This window comes from Lepisosteus platostomus, chromosome 4 (assembly GCF_059453375.1).
Source record: "Lepisosteus platostomus isolate fLepPlt1 chromosome 4, fLepPlt1.hap1, whole genome shotgun sequence".
NCBI classification, from domain to species: Eukaryota; Metazoa; Chordata; class Actinopteri; order Semionotiformes; family Lepisosteidae; genus Lepisosteus; species Lepisosteus platostomus.
The window spans coordinates 70,374,667-70,392,096 of NC_142614.1; the positions used below are offsets into that span (position 1 = coordinate 70,374,667).

Consider the following 17,430-nt stretch of genomic DNA (forward strand, 5'->3'; position numbering starts at 1 on the left):
CTTAGTTTCTGATTTTTGATAAGATCAGACTAGAAGGTAGAAGGGAGAACAATCGACACCTTCTTAAAAAAAGCAAAGATATATCATGTGCGCAAGATGAATTATTAGAGTTGATATTCTCTCTTTTTCCTTTCTTTCTAAGCTTTTGACTGCTTTAGTGAATTCAGGGTCATGGGGGAGCCAGAGACTAGTCCAGCATGCAACAGACACATGGCATACTGCAAGTCCCCAAAGGGACAGTAATTACCTGTGTACAAAAGCCATCTGGTCATGACTCACTGTTCTCAGAGTGCCAGGGATACAGCAATTCAGGGAGACTTCTATAAGGCCGTGTGAGTTAAGCACGAAGACTGCATTGTCACAGGACTCTTGAAAGATCAGTTTATTCAAATTTCAAATAGTACAAAGACTTCAGCGTATTTTGTATTAATGCTGATGGGGGAAAAAATATGCTATAAGCAACTTTCTTAATAAATATTTGACATATAAATGCAGGTTAAGACGGCGATTTGCACTTGAAAAAACATTTGACTTCAGAAAAATCATGTTTAAAAAAAACAATGATTTGATCACATCATTTTTTTAAATAAAAACTGAGTGATGCAAGATTAAATTTCAATGATAATTAAAACAAAATTCAAAACGAAACCACAAAAATGACTCGTTCATACGCTACAATTATTTTGACCAGCTTCAGCTGGGAACAGATGAGTGGATACAGCTCTGATTCTTTATCGTCCCTTGTAGCACAGTCACAGACAAGACAGTCACTTATTATCGCACATCCACAAGAATGTGGTGCACTATTGGTGCATTACACTACAGGTGATAGAGGTCTACTCCAGAGATCTACACTAGAAAGCCTACAGTAGGTGACTAAAAGAAAATATTTACAGCTGGATGAAACATGTATCAAATCCTTTCCAGGCGATGGCCATTATGAAGTTTAGATGAAGCGCTATCTTTCTGACACTGCAGATCTCTACAAAAAGTTTTCTGGAGGTGAGGTATATGTACAGATTTAGTGCATCCAGTCACTGTGAACATGAATGCATTGGGGCATGACAGCAGTAAAGCTTTTCTACAGTGCTATATGCATCACATCTTGTACAGAAACCCACTATAATATCACTGATATAAATGAGAAACGTTTCTTCAAATAAGAGTGAAATATTCACGGAGTTCTGCTTGCACAGCCTTATCTAGGGAGACTTGTCTTCAGAGAGGAGAGCTCTCTGCACAGAATCAGTCTTTTACTGTATGTCGATATATAAAGGAATTTTCTGCAAACTGCTCAGAAAGAAGTTGTCATCCAGGGGAGGTACTCTGAACAGCAATAGCTCCAGAGTACTCGTCAATGGAGTAGTTCCTGTAGTATATGGTTTGTTGCATGCAGTAAAGACCGACTCTGCAGTGTTCACCGGTAATAGCAGTCAAAAGTCCAGCTGCAGGGAATTTTTATTTCGGGTAACAAACTATGATCCATCTATGACTTCAGTGATGTCCGTTAGCAGGTTGTTTCCTTAGGGAACTTGCGAGACCTTGAAAGCATCATGGTTGTGGTGTCTGGATCGTTCCACACGAGCAGAAGGGACTGTCTCTGGGTGCTGCCGACTTATGGTCATCAGGTCAGCAGATGAAGAAGATCTCCTCCAGAATCTGGCTCTCCTGCAGCTCCTCATCATGGGCCACTGGTGCAGGAGAGAGGTCCCATGGAGAGAGTGGAGGTCTGGGGCTGAGGAGGTATGGGCGCACTTGCGGGGTGGCGTGCGGTCTCCGTTGGACAGAATGTCTGAGCTGACCAGGTTTGGAAACCGGACTCAGAGCCCCCAGGAGCTCAATAAGAGATGAGTCAATGCTTTAGAAAGACAAAACAGAAGAGAATCAGTTTGCTGCCCAGCTTTCATGCTTCCCAGTGAGATTCCCAGTATCAAGTTATTCATAAACACAGCACTGCCAAGACATGCAAGGTAATCAGCATCTTTTGCTGCTTGTTAACGGAGGATACTGTTGCTTAGATTGTGCTCTACATCCTTGATCTCTTTGTCAGGGGAAGCAGCTGGTCATTAAATCCAGGTGACTTCATGCTAGTCTGTATTTTGATATCTATCATTTTGATAGATGACCAACAAATAGATTTAATGTAAAGATATTAAAACAGCATAAATTTAGTAAGGTGCAATGGATGTGCTCTGTCCAATTCCCGCAGGCTTTCAGAAATTAAATTAGAAAGCATGCAGGGTGAGTTCAGGCAAGGCAGGGCTGCCCTGACCTGTATTTGCATACAGAAACAGAATGGAAACACAACAGAAAGAGGAAACCGTAAATGTGATGACAGGCGAGACAGTTTTCTGAGCATTAATACAGAGAGATCAGTATGCGTGCAATCTTCTCAAAAACTTCAATATTTCAAGGAAGGAGAAAATCCACACAGTGTAACAGTCTGCCTAATGACTTTGAAGACTTAAGTTCCAAGGGCAGCCCTGCTCTTTAAGGACAGCAACTGCTTGCTGGTTGCCAACACAGTTTTCCATTTTGCAAGAGCAGGGAAAAAAATCAACAAACTACTTTTTACATACTATGTAAAATACTGGGAAGTCTTGAATTCCATATTTGTTTAAAAAATTGAAGTTATTGGTTTCAATGTCATGGCTGAGTAGCTTATTCCATACTCCCACAACTGTCCCACACTGTCCCGGTTTAAAAAGCACTTGCACATACTGTAGCTTACACTTGCATCCTCTGGTTTCTGCTTCACTGCTGACTCCGAAGATCACTGGGTTGACTGTCAATGACTTTAAGGTGTTTGAATATTAAATCAGGTTCCCTCAAAGCCTTAAGACTAAAAAGGCTTAGTTATTTTCACTTTTATCACTGTAGGACATGCCTTTGAGCAACAATATATTTTTTGTACAAATCTGGCCTGCCTGATGGCACAATATTTTCAATGAGGTCTTACAACTGCATTGTACAGTTTTAACATAATGTCCCTAAAGTTCTATGCTTTTAGTTACATATCCTCCTAACAATGTTTGCCTATATATTGATTTCCAACATTGTCAAGTGGTTGTGTAGACTGAATTAAACACCACCATCAGAACTGACCTGTTCAGTTGAATTCATACACTGCTGGGATTGGCTGCTTTTACTAGTACCCCTTATTTTGGCATCCTATGCAAGCTTGACTAGTTCAATAACAATACCAGAATCACAATCATGATTCTGGCACTGGACAAATTCGGAATAGCAATGGTCCTAATATAGGTTCCAATCAGATATGTAAAAGATGTAGTGCATCATGAAGATCTTTGTCCAGAAATAAAGAAGGATTTAAGCAGGACACACATGCAGGAGATACAGTGAGCAAACTTTAGTTTACATTGTATGCTCAAAAGGCTTCCCAGTGTGATGTTTTGCTGTAGATTGTGCAGCACCGAGTACTACAGTAGAATAGGTTTGAGACCACTTACCCTGTAAAATAGATAAACATTTTGGACCTTGATAATTATCTTGTACACAGATAAGCAGGCTTTAGATTTAAAATATCATCAGTCTGACGTAGCTAAAATAATTCTCTATTCATTTAAAAGAGCATAAATCTTTAAGGGGCTATGGAACTGTCCTTTAAACCCAAAACAAGGACTCATAATAATCTGTAATAATAAATGGTATTAATGTCTGGAGATCGCTGACTGATCAAATTGCACATGGTTTGGTCATATATACTTACCAGATCCAAGATGGTTAAACTAATGTCACAAATTATTGTAAAATTGCCATCAACTTCTCATATTTAAAAAAACTGGAAACGTAAATTAACTTATCCGTATAGCACTGCAAACTTTTTGAAAGTACAGAGGGACGTTTTCAAGTTCGGTACCAGAGCTCCATCACCATGAAGAGCACACAAGCTTACTGTAAATAGGCCTGTTCAGTCAGGAACTTGCAGACTTAAAGACAGAAGAAGCTAGGTAAAGAATTTCAGTATCAGTACTCCGTTTACAATAAAAGCTCTTGAACTAGGTCACATTCCTAAAAAAAAGACAAGCAGCTTTATAAGAGGGGAAGAATTTGACTTCAGAGCTTTGCCTTCAGCAGTCGATTGCGGCTCAGATGAAGACACCATGTTGGCATGAATCAAGCAGCTTTCATTACAGGAGATGGTTGCTTTCCAATACAAGAAGTTTTAATGAAATGATTCAACAGAAGATGATCCCATTTCTCTACTTGCCTTGCTTCGTTGGAAATTTGCTCTTAACCACATCTTGTGCACGTGTAATTATAATAGACATCACATCATGTGTGTACGTTCAGCAACTATAAATTGTGAACCACAAAAACTACTTTAAAAAGCAAAACTAAAAACGGGTATCTTCCAGAATGAACACCTGGCATTCTCGTGCCACCGAAAATCCAAAAGGTACGCGAGGTGCTAATGTAAGCAAGTAACTGTAGTAAGCAAGGCATCAAGAGACGAGCAGCATCATCAGAGGGGAGAAACGCAGAAAACTGGGGTCTCTAAGTTAATCTGTCTTATTCATTTGCTCTCCTTGCGCCTGTCAATATCTGTTAGGGGCTTTCATTCTGTGTTTGAGGCCCTGGTGAGGCTGCGCTGAAATGTGAGAATTTGCATTTTCATTTGTTGATTTATTTAGCGGACAGCCTCTCAAACAGCAATCCATCACCAGGTGACACGTCGAATATGAATAATGTATTTTATACCGCCGGTTACAATCTATAATAAGCAAGGGTGGTGGTGTGGTGGGAGTAGTGGGGGGGGGTGGGGGAGAAGGACTGCGTCAGAATGTTAATGGCCTCGCAGTGTAATATTTATCGAAAGGCTCGCCGGGCTTTATTGCTTTTTCAAGGTTCAACAGCAGTGGCCGTGGAACATTAATATCACTTAGGCCCCATCTCAATTCCACATCTCTCATATGTTCGGAATGAGCGCTCGGCCTGATGACAGGGGAGGGGCCAGACGGAGGCACTGGGGCGAGAAAGCTCCGAGACGGATGGCCACATGAGCTGTCAGCCCCCATTGAGAAAGGCAAGCAAAGCACACCCAGCGCTGATATTGAATCCAAAGCAATGCAACTGGATGCAGACCCACGTTGTCGTGGAACGCATCTCTTGCCCCTTGGGTCTCTTAAACTTAGGACGATCACCTTGGAACAGGGACAAGCCACAGATTACTGCCTCCGATGCCCATGACTGCCACTAGTGTAATACTTGGTGCTTGGCATTTGTGTGAAACAGGAAGCAAGTCTTCTGCCAGCAAACACTTGAACTCCGTCTAATTGCCCCACTGGATAAAATCTCAGCTTCATAGGACTGCTTTTCAAAAGGGCTGCAGTGAGAAGGCGTGGCCTTGTGAGCTAATCTCTTCTCTTTCACAGGTGACGTACAGACATGAATCTCTTAGCTGAAAGAAAAAAAAAATCAGAAGCTTTGTTAAGTATTGGTGCTTACAGTCAAACAAATATTCAGTTCACCCATCACCCAGCCTAACAGATGCTGATCAAATGACAAAATGTCAAAGAAAAATATGGCACACTACTTCCAGGCTCAGTCTAAATCTATAACCTCATGGCTACAGGAGACAATCTTGGTCCCCAGCTGTTTATGAAGCATTTTAATGCTGCTCATGCTACAATCTGCTTCCTGCCTTCAGCTAGATACGTTAGTAATGAGAATCTTATTACAAACTACTTAACTTCACATCAATCATTAACCCCCATCTCCTGCTATCTCATCACCTGTGCTCACTATATTAAGGTGTGAGAGAGATTATTGAACGAGACTGCTTGTCAGTAACTACAGTCCCCTGTTGGCAGAAAATAAATATGCATAGAACATAAGAATGAATCTTGCAAACGAGAAGAGGCCATTTGGCCTTTATAGTTTGTTTGGTTTCTAGTAGCAAAGTGTACTGCTAGTAGCAGTAGAACAAAGTGTACTGCTTTTAGTCTGATCATGTTTACATGATACAGTGGGTAAAGAAAATCACCACCCCCTTTCAAAATGTTCACCTTTTGTTGCCCTAAAATCCAAAAAGAAGAAGAATTAGACTCTTCCCAGTTTAATTTACAAATTGTACCTTGCAACATCCAAATGCAAAAAGAAAGCAGAATTTCTGAAAAAAAAAGTAGAACAACTGAGTTGGGTAAGAGAATACCTCCCTGAGTTAATACTTGGTGGAAGCACCTTTTGCTTGAATTACAGCCTTGAGTCTGTTTGGATACATCTCTACCAATTTTGCACACCTAGAGGGAGGCATACTTGCCCATTCCTCCTTACAGAATTGTTCAAGCTCAGTCAAGCTGCGTGGTGACCGTTGATGCACTGCCCTCTTCAAGCCATTCCAAAGATTTTCGATGGGATTGAGGTCGGGGCTTTGACTCGGCCACTCAAGGACATTCGCCTTCCTGTCCTTCAGCCACTGCACGGTTGCTTTGGCGGTGTGCTTTGAGTCACTGTCATGTTGAAAAGTGAACCATCTTCCCATTTTCAACTTTCTGGCTGAGAGCTGCAGGTTTTCTTCAACAATTTGCCTGTATGTTGCACCATCCATCTTCCCTTCTATCCTGACAAGTGCACCAGTCCCAGCTGAAGACTGAACAGAAACACCCCCACAACAGGATGCGGCCAGCACCGTGCTTTACTGTAGGAATGGTGTTCTTTGGGTGGTAAGATGTATTGGGTATCATTTTGCATTCTGGCCAAGAAATTCGATTTTGGTCTCATCTGACCACAGCTCTTTTGCCACTTGGCCACAGAATCTTTTTAGAATGCTTTTTAGCAAAACATTAACGAGATTTGATGCGGCTTTTTTTAAGGAGTGGCTTTTTTCTTGCCACCCTCCCATACAGGCCAGATTTGTGGAGTGCTTGTGATATTGTCGTCACATGCACACAATGACCAGTCTTTGCATAAAGGCCTGTAGTTCTTGGTAGCCTCTCTGGTCAGTCTCCTTCTTGCTCGGTCATCCAGCATGAAGGGTTGTCCTGATCTGGGAAAGTTCTGGGTGGTGCCATACGCCTTCCACTTCCTAATGATGGTCTTGACTGTGCTCCATGGGATACGTAAAGCCTTTGATCTCTTTTTATACCCATCTCCTGACTTGTGCATTTCCACAACTTTATCTCGAAGTTCTTTTGAAAGCACCTTTCCACCCATAGTGGATTATTTGCTTTGAAATGCACTTCCAAGCAGTGGAATCCTCTAGAAACAGCTGCTTTTATTCTGAACTAATCTAAATCACCACAGTTGATCACAGCTGGGAGCCAATTAGTTTGTGGCATGATCTGTAAGGTGACTGGTTATACCTGAGCAGGTTTACAAATGCAATTGTTAGGGGGGTGTTCACTTATCCAAATAAGGTATTTTACTGTTGTAATATTAATTTTCAGAATGTTTTAGAATTTTAATTTTAACTTGGCTAATGTGGATTAGTGTGTGTAAATAAAAATGGAACAAGCCTAATTCAATTTGTTTTAGTTTTCAGAGTGTCATTCAACAAAAGGTACAAATTTTGAAAGGGGATTGTGACTTTCTATACCCACTATAACCTATCGCCTTCCCCACTACATTACTTTTTTTGATAGTTCATTTTCATTTGTTACATAGGTTTTACTCAAACCTCTAAAACACACAAAAATCAGATTACATAAAGACTTTACAGCATCATCATCATCTTCATCATCTGTACTTCACAGAGAAGAAAACTCACAGTTAACAAAGTTTTCTCTTTCAGTTTTCTCAACCATTAATGATTGATGTCACACTTGAATGGTCTGCTCATTAAAAACCAAAATGGTAATATAAAAATCCTATAAGAGTAAATATATACCCCGCATGTCAATTTCAATCTAATCAATACCTCCAGCCAACAGACCTTAGAGCTCTGAGATATAAACAGCCCCTATTAAAACCAATGAAGTGGAAAGGTCTCTAATTATAAGCAGCCCGTTCCATGGAAAGCATTTTTAGGAGAGATTTAAAATGTTAAAAAGATGCATCTGCACTCCTTTTGAAGAAAGTGCTATCTATTTAGTCACATAGAGACAATGTTTGAAGTTCCTTTAAATGTTTTAATCAAGCACTGCTCAACTTCAACCACGAGAAAGCACAACAGAAACCCCTCGATTCCAGCCAAGACACCAGACTCGAGCTGACCTAGTACCTATGACCCAACAGGTGGCCAGCCGGCTGTAAAGACTGAAAAACAATGTGCTCAGCCGCATCTGAGTCACTCAGCCAAGCCTGGTGCTTTCTCGGACAAAAAGAGGAATTTATAACATTTCCTCTGAGTTTAGGTATGCTAACAGAAGTGTTGAAAGTGGTGAATTAAAAAACGGAAAAGAATTCACCTGAAATTTACCAGAATCAAGATGCAAAGGGCAATCTCGCTTCAATGCATACAGCACAGCAAAATCAGAAGAAATAATCTCCCCTGGCAAAAAAAAACCCAGACTAATGTTACTTTATAAACATACTGATTTACACAGGAACCCTCCAATATAGCCCTTTCTTAAGGAAGAAGCCAGTATTAAAGAAACAGTCCCCGAGGTGACCAGCGTAAAACATGTTACAAATAAGACTAAAGAATCAACAGATAAAATAGCTTTAAAAAGCAAATGTGCAGCAAATGCCTGTACATCTGAAACTTCAGTTCACTGAATTCTGAGGACTTCATTTGCATTCACTGTCTAAATGAGAAAACTCCAGCTCCCAGTTATAGGGCGTGCCACTCGGCTCTACTGGAAGACTAAAACAAAGTGTGCCGAGCAGGACCATCTGCTTGTTTGTGCATTAGCATTTTTTAAATAGGTGTACCTTATCTTAGTCACAGGAGAAAGCTTTTGTAACTCCAGAATACTTTTATGGATAATCGCATTGGGGGCTTGCTTTCTTCACTGCAATTCTAATCAAATATCTGTTCCCCATCGACACATCAATTAAAGCTCGGCACACCCTCCTACTTTTCCACTTTTTCTTCTGACTGTATACTTGAGGTCAGTAAAGGGAATAGAAATCTGATGGTAGATTTGAAATATCTAATGGGAAACATAAGATTATGCTAAACGATTTCAGTTCCACTATCTCCCGAAGATGTGAGGTGTGTATTTAAATTAAGAATTGGTTAATAGAAAACAGAGTACAGGGAAGAATGTTCATATTGGGGTGATGGAGTACCACAGGGAACTGTACTAGGTCCACCATTCTTCCTATTTTGCTAATAATCTAGATTATGGTATATTTGGTAGACTAGCCAAGTGTGCAGAATCACGATTTTGTAGAGTCCACCCCAATGGATGTCAGTGAGTTTGACACAGACATGTACAGCAACATGTTAACTGTTGTGCACAACTGACAAATCAATGGGCAGGGCTAAATGTCATCATCCGAGCAGGAGTGCTTCATCACACGACTGATAGCAAATGACTGCAAGGTGCTACACTGACACTGTCAAGTCATCGGACATCTCACTACGTGTTCTTCCCGCAGACCAACCCTGATATAATGACATTCCAATTGAACAACACGCGTCCTCTAGCTGCATGTATAACAGTTTTCTTGCGCAATAAAGGGCTTACAGACCACTGAACAGGTACATGCACGTCCACATCATCAACAAGAGGAATGGGACAGAACCCCACAGAGCTCTGCAACCGGGTGCAAAGCATGTATTCCAGAAGTATAGCTTGTAGTGCTTCCCTCAGTGGAGCCAGTAACTGTTTTTAGTTGGAAGTTCAACCTGCAGAATGGGAGTGGAGCTAGAATGCATCTCCCCTCCCCTATTTACATGTACACGTATGAGGAATAGGCTCGATGTTCAGGAGTTTTATGCAACACCTCATCGGGGATGCATCTGCAATGTAAATAAAGAACTGTCTACAGTCAGCCTGTGAAAGTTATCATCGACATTGGGGGGAAAAAAAGTGTTAAGTCAAATCTAGTTGAAATATCAGTAGATATTTCAACTGATATTTTTAAAAAGATTTGTTTGATTGAATGATTAAATGACTTAGCATTACATATTTTAAAGGCTCAATACACGATAAACATTTAGAATAAGTCTGAATGGAAAATAAATCATTGTTATTCCGAATCTCAGGATTGTTCATTTTCTGAGCAACCAACTTTTTTTTTTTAACTACACTAAAACTACGGACCACATGCTATTCTTTCTGGAAGTAACGTTCCTCCTGGTGCGCTTCCATTTTCAGTGTGGTGAGCACTGCCCATGAGCAGCAGAACCAAGTGCCATGTCTGCTGCAGAATGTATAAAAAGAAACATCAAGGAAGCAGAGTAGAAACACAGCCACTCTGAAGGTTAAGTCAACTTAAATTGCATTTGGGGAAAAAAAATAACCAGAAAACATAGATGTAAAAAACTACCACTGTTGCTTTTGCATTCGGTCAGAGATTCAATGTAAGTATGAACGACAAACTGTTGTTTCTGCAATACAGCAACAAATTAGGGAGCTATGCAATTAACCAAAATGATGTCTGCTTCAGACAGTTTTATCCTTCTGTATCACCACCCACCTCAGCCTACCTCAGGGCAGGCAATTCAGTCCTTAAGACAAAAGGGAATTCAGTTTCGTGGAAACAGTTCTTTCCCTTGTTTTCTTGATGTTTCTGTTCAGGTAACATTTTTCTGTTTCAGCTGAGAAATACTTCACTTAACAGTTCTACAGTATATACAGATCAGTAACCCAGACATCACATCAATATGTATTTATCATACAAGAACACAAAATAAAGCAGGTAAGCATTCTTAAAGGGAAACCTTTAGACATGCTCCATTGATTTCAGTAAATCAGATTCCAGATAAATAATGAAATACAGGCTGAAAATGGTAACTAAAATAAAATATTTATCATACACAGAATAACTTTTACTGGTGCTTGATCTTCATGCAACAATACTATGGCATTTTCAGAAGATCCTTTCTTTGTCACAATGGCTCGTACTTTTGTGGCATCTTGTAAGTATGAATGTTTTTTGTTTGAATTTTTAGAGGTTTTTAAAACAATAAGCAGTAACCAGGATTTCAAAAAGGACAAAGTTTTGTATTTAAAGTATAACACTGAAAATAATACCAATCGTGAAGACAAATGTTCAGATACTGTGCCTGGAAAAAAGTAATTGTTTCATAATGGAAATATTAAGAAATGTATGCTTTTAGAAAGTGAAAAAATTGTTCTGCATAGGTAATAACATTTATATATTAACTATTAATTATCTATTAACCTCACAGCAAAGTAATATAATTTCCATATACACTCTGATTTTTATATTTCACAAATTTAGTCTAAGTACATTCAAAGCCCTCACATTTTAAATCAAATGAAACACTTTCACAAAATGTTCTTTTCTGCAAGATATTTTTAAACATTAGAATATTTCATATTGAAGCATAAAACATGAAAAATACACTAAATTAAAACATGCTGTCAGATTAATTACCTTTTTACTTAAAGGGGAAATTTAATTAACTTTTTTCACACAGTTCACATGGTTTTACTGATTCATCCTCCTTTTTTCATTATTTCAATAGAAATTCACATTCCCATGTCATTAATAAAGAACTCAATTCAATTAAAACTACTGCTGGATTCTGCCACCTAAGCTAATGGAACTCAGCTTGCCTACAGTGAGATATACAAGAAAATCGTATTAAATAAAACTTAGAAGATATTTGCATACTTATATCCAACACCTTGTAGGCTACAGATTTTTTTTGCTGTTGTTGAAGCATTTCTTTTTTGTTTCAAATGTTGAATTTAACCATGGAATCATCCTTACTCAAAACCTTGAGAATAGTCACCTAGACCCTTCTCACAGTTTTTCAAAAAGAGGTCCCGCATTTGCACTGCAGCAATGGACTACATTCAAGCAAGTCATGGAAGCAGCTGTTTCCAATATATAACAAGTGAACACAATACACAGTCTAAGTGTGGAAGCCTACATAGTGAGTAAACCACTAAAACACTGGGGCAGCAAAGCAATGAATCTCAGTGAATATCATTCTTGCAAAACTGTTTAACTGTCTCCACTATAAGGTAATACAGTCCTGCTATTGTAAGATTAGCATGTAATCATTTCTTTTTACACGAAAGAAGTGTAATTCCTCAACACCAATGTGGAAAAAGAACAAATGCAAGGTACTGCATTATCACGATATTAAAACCATTTTTGCATGGTTAAAACGAATGGACACCAAAATTATCCTTACAAAGGAAATTACCTGGATCGACGTTCTTTTAGAAAGAAGGCGCGTCTTTAATTTTATAAAACCATTAATCGCAAACGATAAAGCAGACTGTTGGAGAAGGAATAAAATAGCCTACTATTTATTTGCTTTGCAGATTTTCATTCATTAAAAAAACAAAAGGCCGAAACCCCCACAGCAAAGAGCTTAGAACAGAAAAGGGATCCTCCTCTAGACCCCTTTCAACAAGGGCCAAAAATCACAAGCAGTGTCTTGCAAGATAACTGCAACACACCGTGAAAGAAAAGACAAAGACAGTCTTAGATAGCTTACTCTTCCCAGGAAAGCTCAAAACTGAAACTTTTAGCATGGAAAAAAATGTTCGTTCTCAGCACCGAAAGACTTAACAAAAAGCAGCAGCTTCAGTTCATCTCGTACAGCTGTGATGATAATACATTTTTTTCTATTACAGGAAAAATAAAAAGCAAAAGAACCAAACAACCTTCACCTCACGCATTACACATAGTTAATTCAACAAGTGTTTGGCACACAGCATGTACTCAGCAATTCTCTGCCAGCCTGTTTTGTCAGAACCAAATACTGCACATGCATTGAGAGTCTGCAATAACACTGATTTCACACAGCAAGCACATAAACACTGAAACATAGGCAGGTCGTTCACAGAGCCCACTAGTACCCCTGAGGCAGAAAGGGGAATGCAATCACACTTCGCTAAGCGAGACTCAAAAAGGGAAAGATCATGGGATGTCATTCCATACGTGCTAAACATCAGGCTAAACAGGAGGCATTACTTGTACAGCCTGTACAATTCACAAAGAGACGGACAGCACCTTAAGATACAGTATGATACCCCTTCTGCCAGCAACTCCTTCATTAGGTCAAACAACATTTCACCACCTTCCTTTTTAGGAGCATCCTTTACAGGTTTTCTACAATCACCTTAATCATGCTGGGTGCCTGAATTAAATTATTTTGTATTCAGAGACCACTGACCAATGCAGTCAGAACTCAACAGGGTACATATCCTCATTTTGGGGACCATTATGTTACTGATTTGCGCTGAATTCCAAAAATACAATAAAAGAACCATACAGCCATGGACTCTTTTGGGACCTCAATTTTAACCTGCAGATAGCCACAGCCCTAATTTTAAAATGATTCAGATTTCTCCTTTTATTTTGCATTTCAGTGCTATGCAGAAAACTCATGAGGGAAAATACCACAACTCTCCTGATATAACAGCGCCTACTTTTATTTTTTATACTGAACACTGTATTTCAGTAATTCTAAGGACCACAACAGACTATACATACACTTAGGAAATGCAGGAATACATTAATTTACTGCTGATGGCCTCAAGTACTTGCTAGGAAAGTGCAGACTAATATCTCCATGACACAATGGCAGCTCATTGAGCTGGTTTGGAAAGGTGCAAGTCTTATTCTCCCCTTTTCAATAATACAGAAATCATGCCCGATGGAGAACACTGCAGAGAGAACAGTGAAGAAACCAAAGCTATGGAGAACAGAAAGGTATGCTGTACCATATGCAGAAATGTACAGAGCCTCAGATGAAACTTACAGCCTTTGTGCATTCTACAATTCTACTTCCAGCAAATACTGAACCTAAGAACGTGTTGTGACCTGTACTGTGAAAACTACTGTGACCTGTATTTAACCATTTTAATAGATTTTCTGTTAAATGAGTAAGATTTTTGTCATCCAATACATTACACATAGACATAAGCTTACTGTGCTGTAATATTATTTATGAAATTTTCAAATGTTCAGTGTTTTTCTGTACTATTTATTGACATCTCCAAGAATTAGGTAAAAGGCTATGAATGTTAAGATGAGAACAAAACCAATCCCCTTAAGCACAGCAATAATGGAGACCTGCGTGGATGGTAGCTCCTTCCTTTTCTCTCGTTCTCAAAATAAATAATAAAGGCTTTGGCAATGAGACTTGTTTTTCCAAAGCACTTAAATAACAGTCAATTATTATGAGATCAGAAGCTGAAGCCTGATCATTCCCTTTAAACTGTCATTTCGTACTGGAGTCCACCCCTTCCTGATCAAACTCACAGTAAAACTCCAGTGCAGCATTTAACAGCCCCTTTCTTGCCTCAGACAGCAATGCTTTGAGCAGTCAGCTCGGTTTAATCCTAATAGGACTGATAGTTTGCCCTTGCTTGAAATTACAAGAAATGTATACAAATTGGGAATTTAGCATTTGATAGTCTGATTTTTTCTTTATGAAGATAAACACCCACAGTCTGAATTCCACTGCAAAAGTAACACACCTCAGTCAGCACCTACAGGTCAAAATTTATCCACAAAACTTAACTTAAAAATCCAGAAATTCAACTCCCATCTAAGTACACAACATTCACAGTTCAGAGAGCCATTCACATTATTACACTCAAGACTTGTCTATTGGATCTTCAGCTCATGACTTTTGCAGTAACGTGCAACCTACAACACATTTATCATCATTTGATTTTTTGGTGTAATCTTGCACCACAGAAAAGATAATTTTTGCAAAAGGCTCATAACAGTTTAGATCTGCAGACAGTACACCTGTTTGTTACAGAACTCCCTTCGGGACAGGGAAAGAAAGGCTTTGCTTCCCATTTGGCAACAGTACACCCTTCATTAAATACTCTTCAGTGCATCATTCAACAACCTGTCTTGTGTGGTTAAGGCATCTGGTGAATTAAGAAAGACAATGAATTTTGTGATGTGATTAGTGAACTATACACAATCAAATTGAAGCTTACAACATGGTCTTTGCAGAGCACAATTATAGAACATTTAAGTCCAAAAGAACAATGTGTTGTTGCAAAAAGATGTTCGCTTCTTCAGTAGAGTACTGTGCTAAAGTACTGAAAGTACAAAAATAATTTTAGCCATAAAGAAGGGAGCACATGATAGTAAGGTACTATGCAATTAAAAATTAATTAATTTTCTTTCAAAGCAAAACATAATGAAAGCAAGCAAGCCATTAGAATTTATTAACAATACATCATCTATGTCAGGGGCAGCTTTTCCAGGTGGTTAAATATTACTGATCATTTAACCTCCCTCAAATTGTAGCTGCAAGAACACTATGGAAGATGCAGCACACACACACACACACACACACACACACACACACACACACACACACACACACACACACACACACACACAGTCAAGGATTTGCATTTCAAAGGAATCTTGAAATTTGACTGGCTTATCAGGAAAGATGCACTCCATATTCTTTGCTGTTACAACAGAAAAACAACAAACATCAAAACTGTTCATATGGAATCTGAGAGTCTGAAAAGGGATGTCCTGCTATGTTTGCGATTCCTATTTTCTCTGCTGAATAGCCTTGCTCTTTTGAAGCAAAGAAAGGTCTTGATCTTACTGATGAAGATGCCTTTTAGTTACAAAATGCAAGGCTCCAGTGCTGAGATGGTGGTGTAGAGTGTTTGGGATTGTTGGACCTAGTACATTGACGTAGTTCAAGTAGGTATCTGCGTCAGCATGCGCAGGCTGCTAAGGAACAAGTAAAGGTTTATTGCCAGCTGAAAAGAGAAGAAAAACAATGTTTCGGCTGTGGACCGTTTCAGCATGGAATTAACCTTTAGTTGTTCCGAAGTATATTGACTATTTTCAACATATTCAGAATTATGGAATCTAATTTTAACAAAGCTTGGATCATCATACTTATACTGTATGAATCAGGGCCTTCCACCACACACAATACAAACACCACTACCAATGTGCTGTTTTCACGGCTATGCAGTCAAGACACTTGACACCAACTAAAGCGATCTTTATTCAGATATCTGCATCTGTGTTCAATTCTAAATGTAGCCTCTTAACCTCCTCTCTAACCTCTTTCTGTAGCCACCAGCAACCCAACGGGCCAGATGAGCTAAACTGCTTTTTTACGCATCTCTTTTCTGACCTTTATACTTTTTCCATATGAAATCTGTCTGAAAAGTAAATTCTGCACACACTACAACAGTTCTTTTTCTTTTTAAAGACGGGTGTAGTTTCTGAAAGAAAAGTAATTTAATCACTCCACAGCACAGGAGAGCGCTGCTTCTCCGAGATGCCTTTGTGTTGTTGTTCAAGGTAAGCCATGGGGTGTGTGTGGGGGGGGGATTCTTCACACTCATCTACAAACCAAAAGCACAAAACAGAAACGGCTTCTTGTTGGAGAACTTGTTGCAGTTTAATGAAAATTCTCCAGAGCAGCACATTACAATACAACAGACTACCTCAGGGGCTTCTGTCTCACAAACACGGCATTATACAAACTTCTCGGTGTAAAAATAATCCTTTAATGAATAAATCATGAAGTGTTTAGAGGGAACCAAAGCAAAGTGTAAGGAGCAGCCTCTTGCCTGTGCCAGTATGTAAATACTACCATTATAAGTGTACTACTTTAACCCCTGTGACAGCACTGTGTACGCCAAAAGAAACACTTAGCAATTAATGCATTCTGAAAAGAAATGCAACACTTGTTAAAGCACTCTTATTCACAGCACTGACTCCTGGGGGATCAAAAAGGGTACTATAAGCCTTTCCCCCGATCCATATACCTGAAGAAAATTATCCTGGAAGGGTGTGATGTAATACAGTTCCTGACAGACTGTGAGTTTCAACAGATTTTTTTTTTTTTAATTTATCAACAGTTTAAATCCAGGATAGAAAGAAGAGTTGTCCAGCTAAGCAAATATTGTAGGAACATTGTTCTTGCTAAGCAGGCTGATCCCAGCACATGCCTGGGACTCCCCACATACATGTCTTCCTTCCCCAGGGGCCTGGGGTCAATATGCGAGTTGCCTGCCCATATGTCATTCTCTTACCCGTTGAAATCATCCACCACTACTGCTAAGCACTCTTTGACAAAGCGGTGTAAAATGGTACTGATGGACCAGTGGAAAGCACTCTTCCCTTAGGGCCAGAATTTCCACAAAGAAATGCCCTTGTACGATGATCACGGACACTGTGCTGGAGGAGATGCTAGGGTTAAACCATCGTCCATAACGTTGGGGCTCCTTCACTCTCACTCTGTTATCTGGGAAATGCTGTGTAAATTCTACCCTGGGTTTGCACAGAATGACCTTTTTAAAGGTCCACCTTAATACAGCTGCTGAAGCAACGTCTCACTTCATCTGATCAGCTGGACAG

At 39.4% G+C, this 17,430-nt stretch overlaps 1 protein-coding gene across 8 annotated transcripts in view; it reads right to left on the minus strand.

Annotated features, from left to right (window-relative positions):
* Positions 1 to 364: 364 nt before the first annotated feature.
* The window catches only part of kiaa1328 (KIAA1328 ortholog), a 47,615-nt gene continuing 30,549 nt past the window's right edge, over positions 365 to 17,430 (minus strand). For all 8 annotated transcript variants that reach the window (XM_088630528.1, XM_088630535.1, XM_088630529.1 and 5 more), the window contains one exon: positions 365 to 1,858. In XM_088630528.1, coding sequence (XP_088486654.1) covers positions 1,630 to 1,858 — 229 coding nt within the window. In that variant the 3' untranslated portion in view covers positions 365 to 1,629. The remainder of the gene's footprint in view (positions 1,859 to 17,430) is intronic.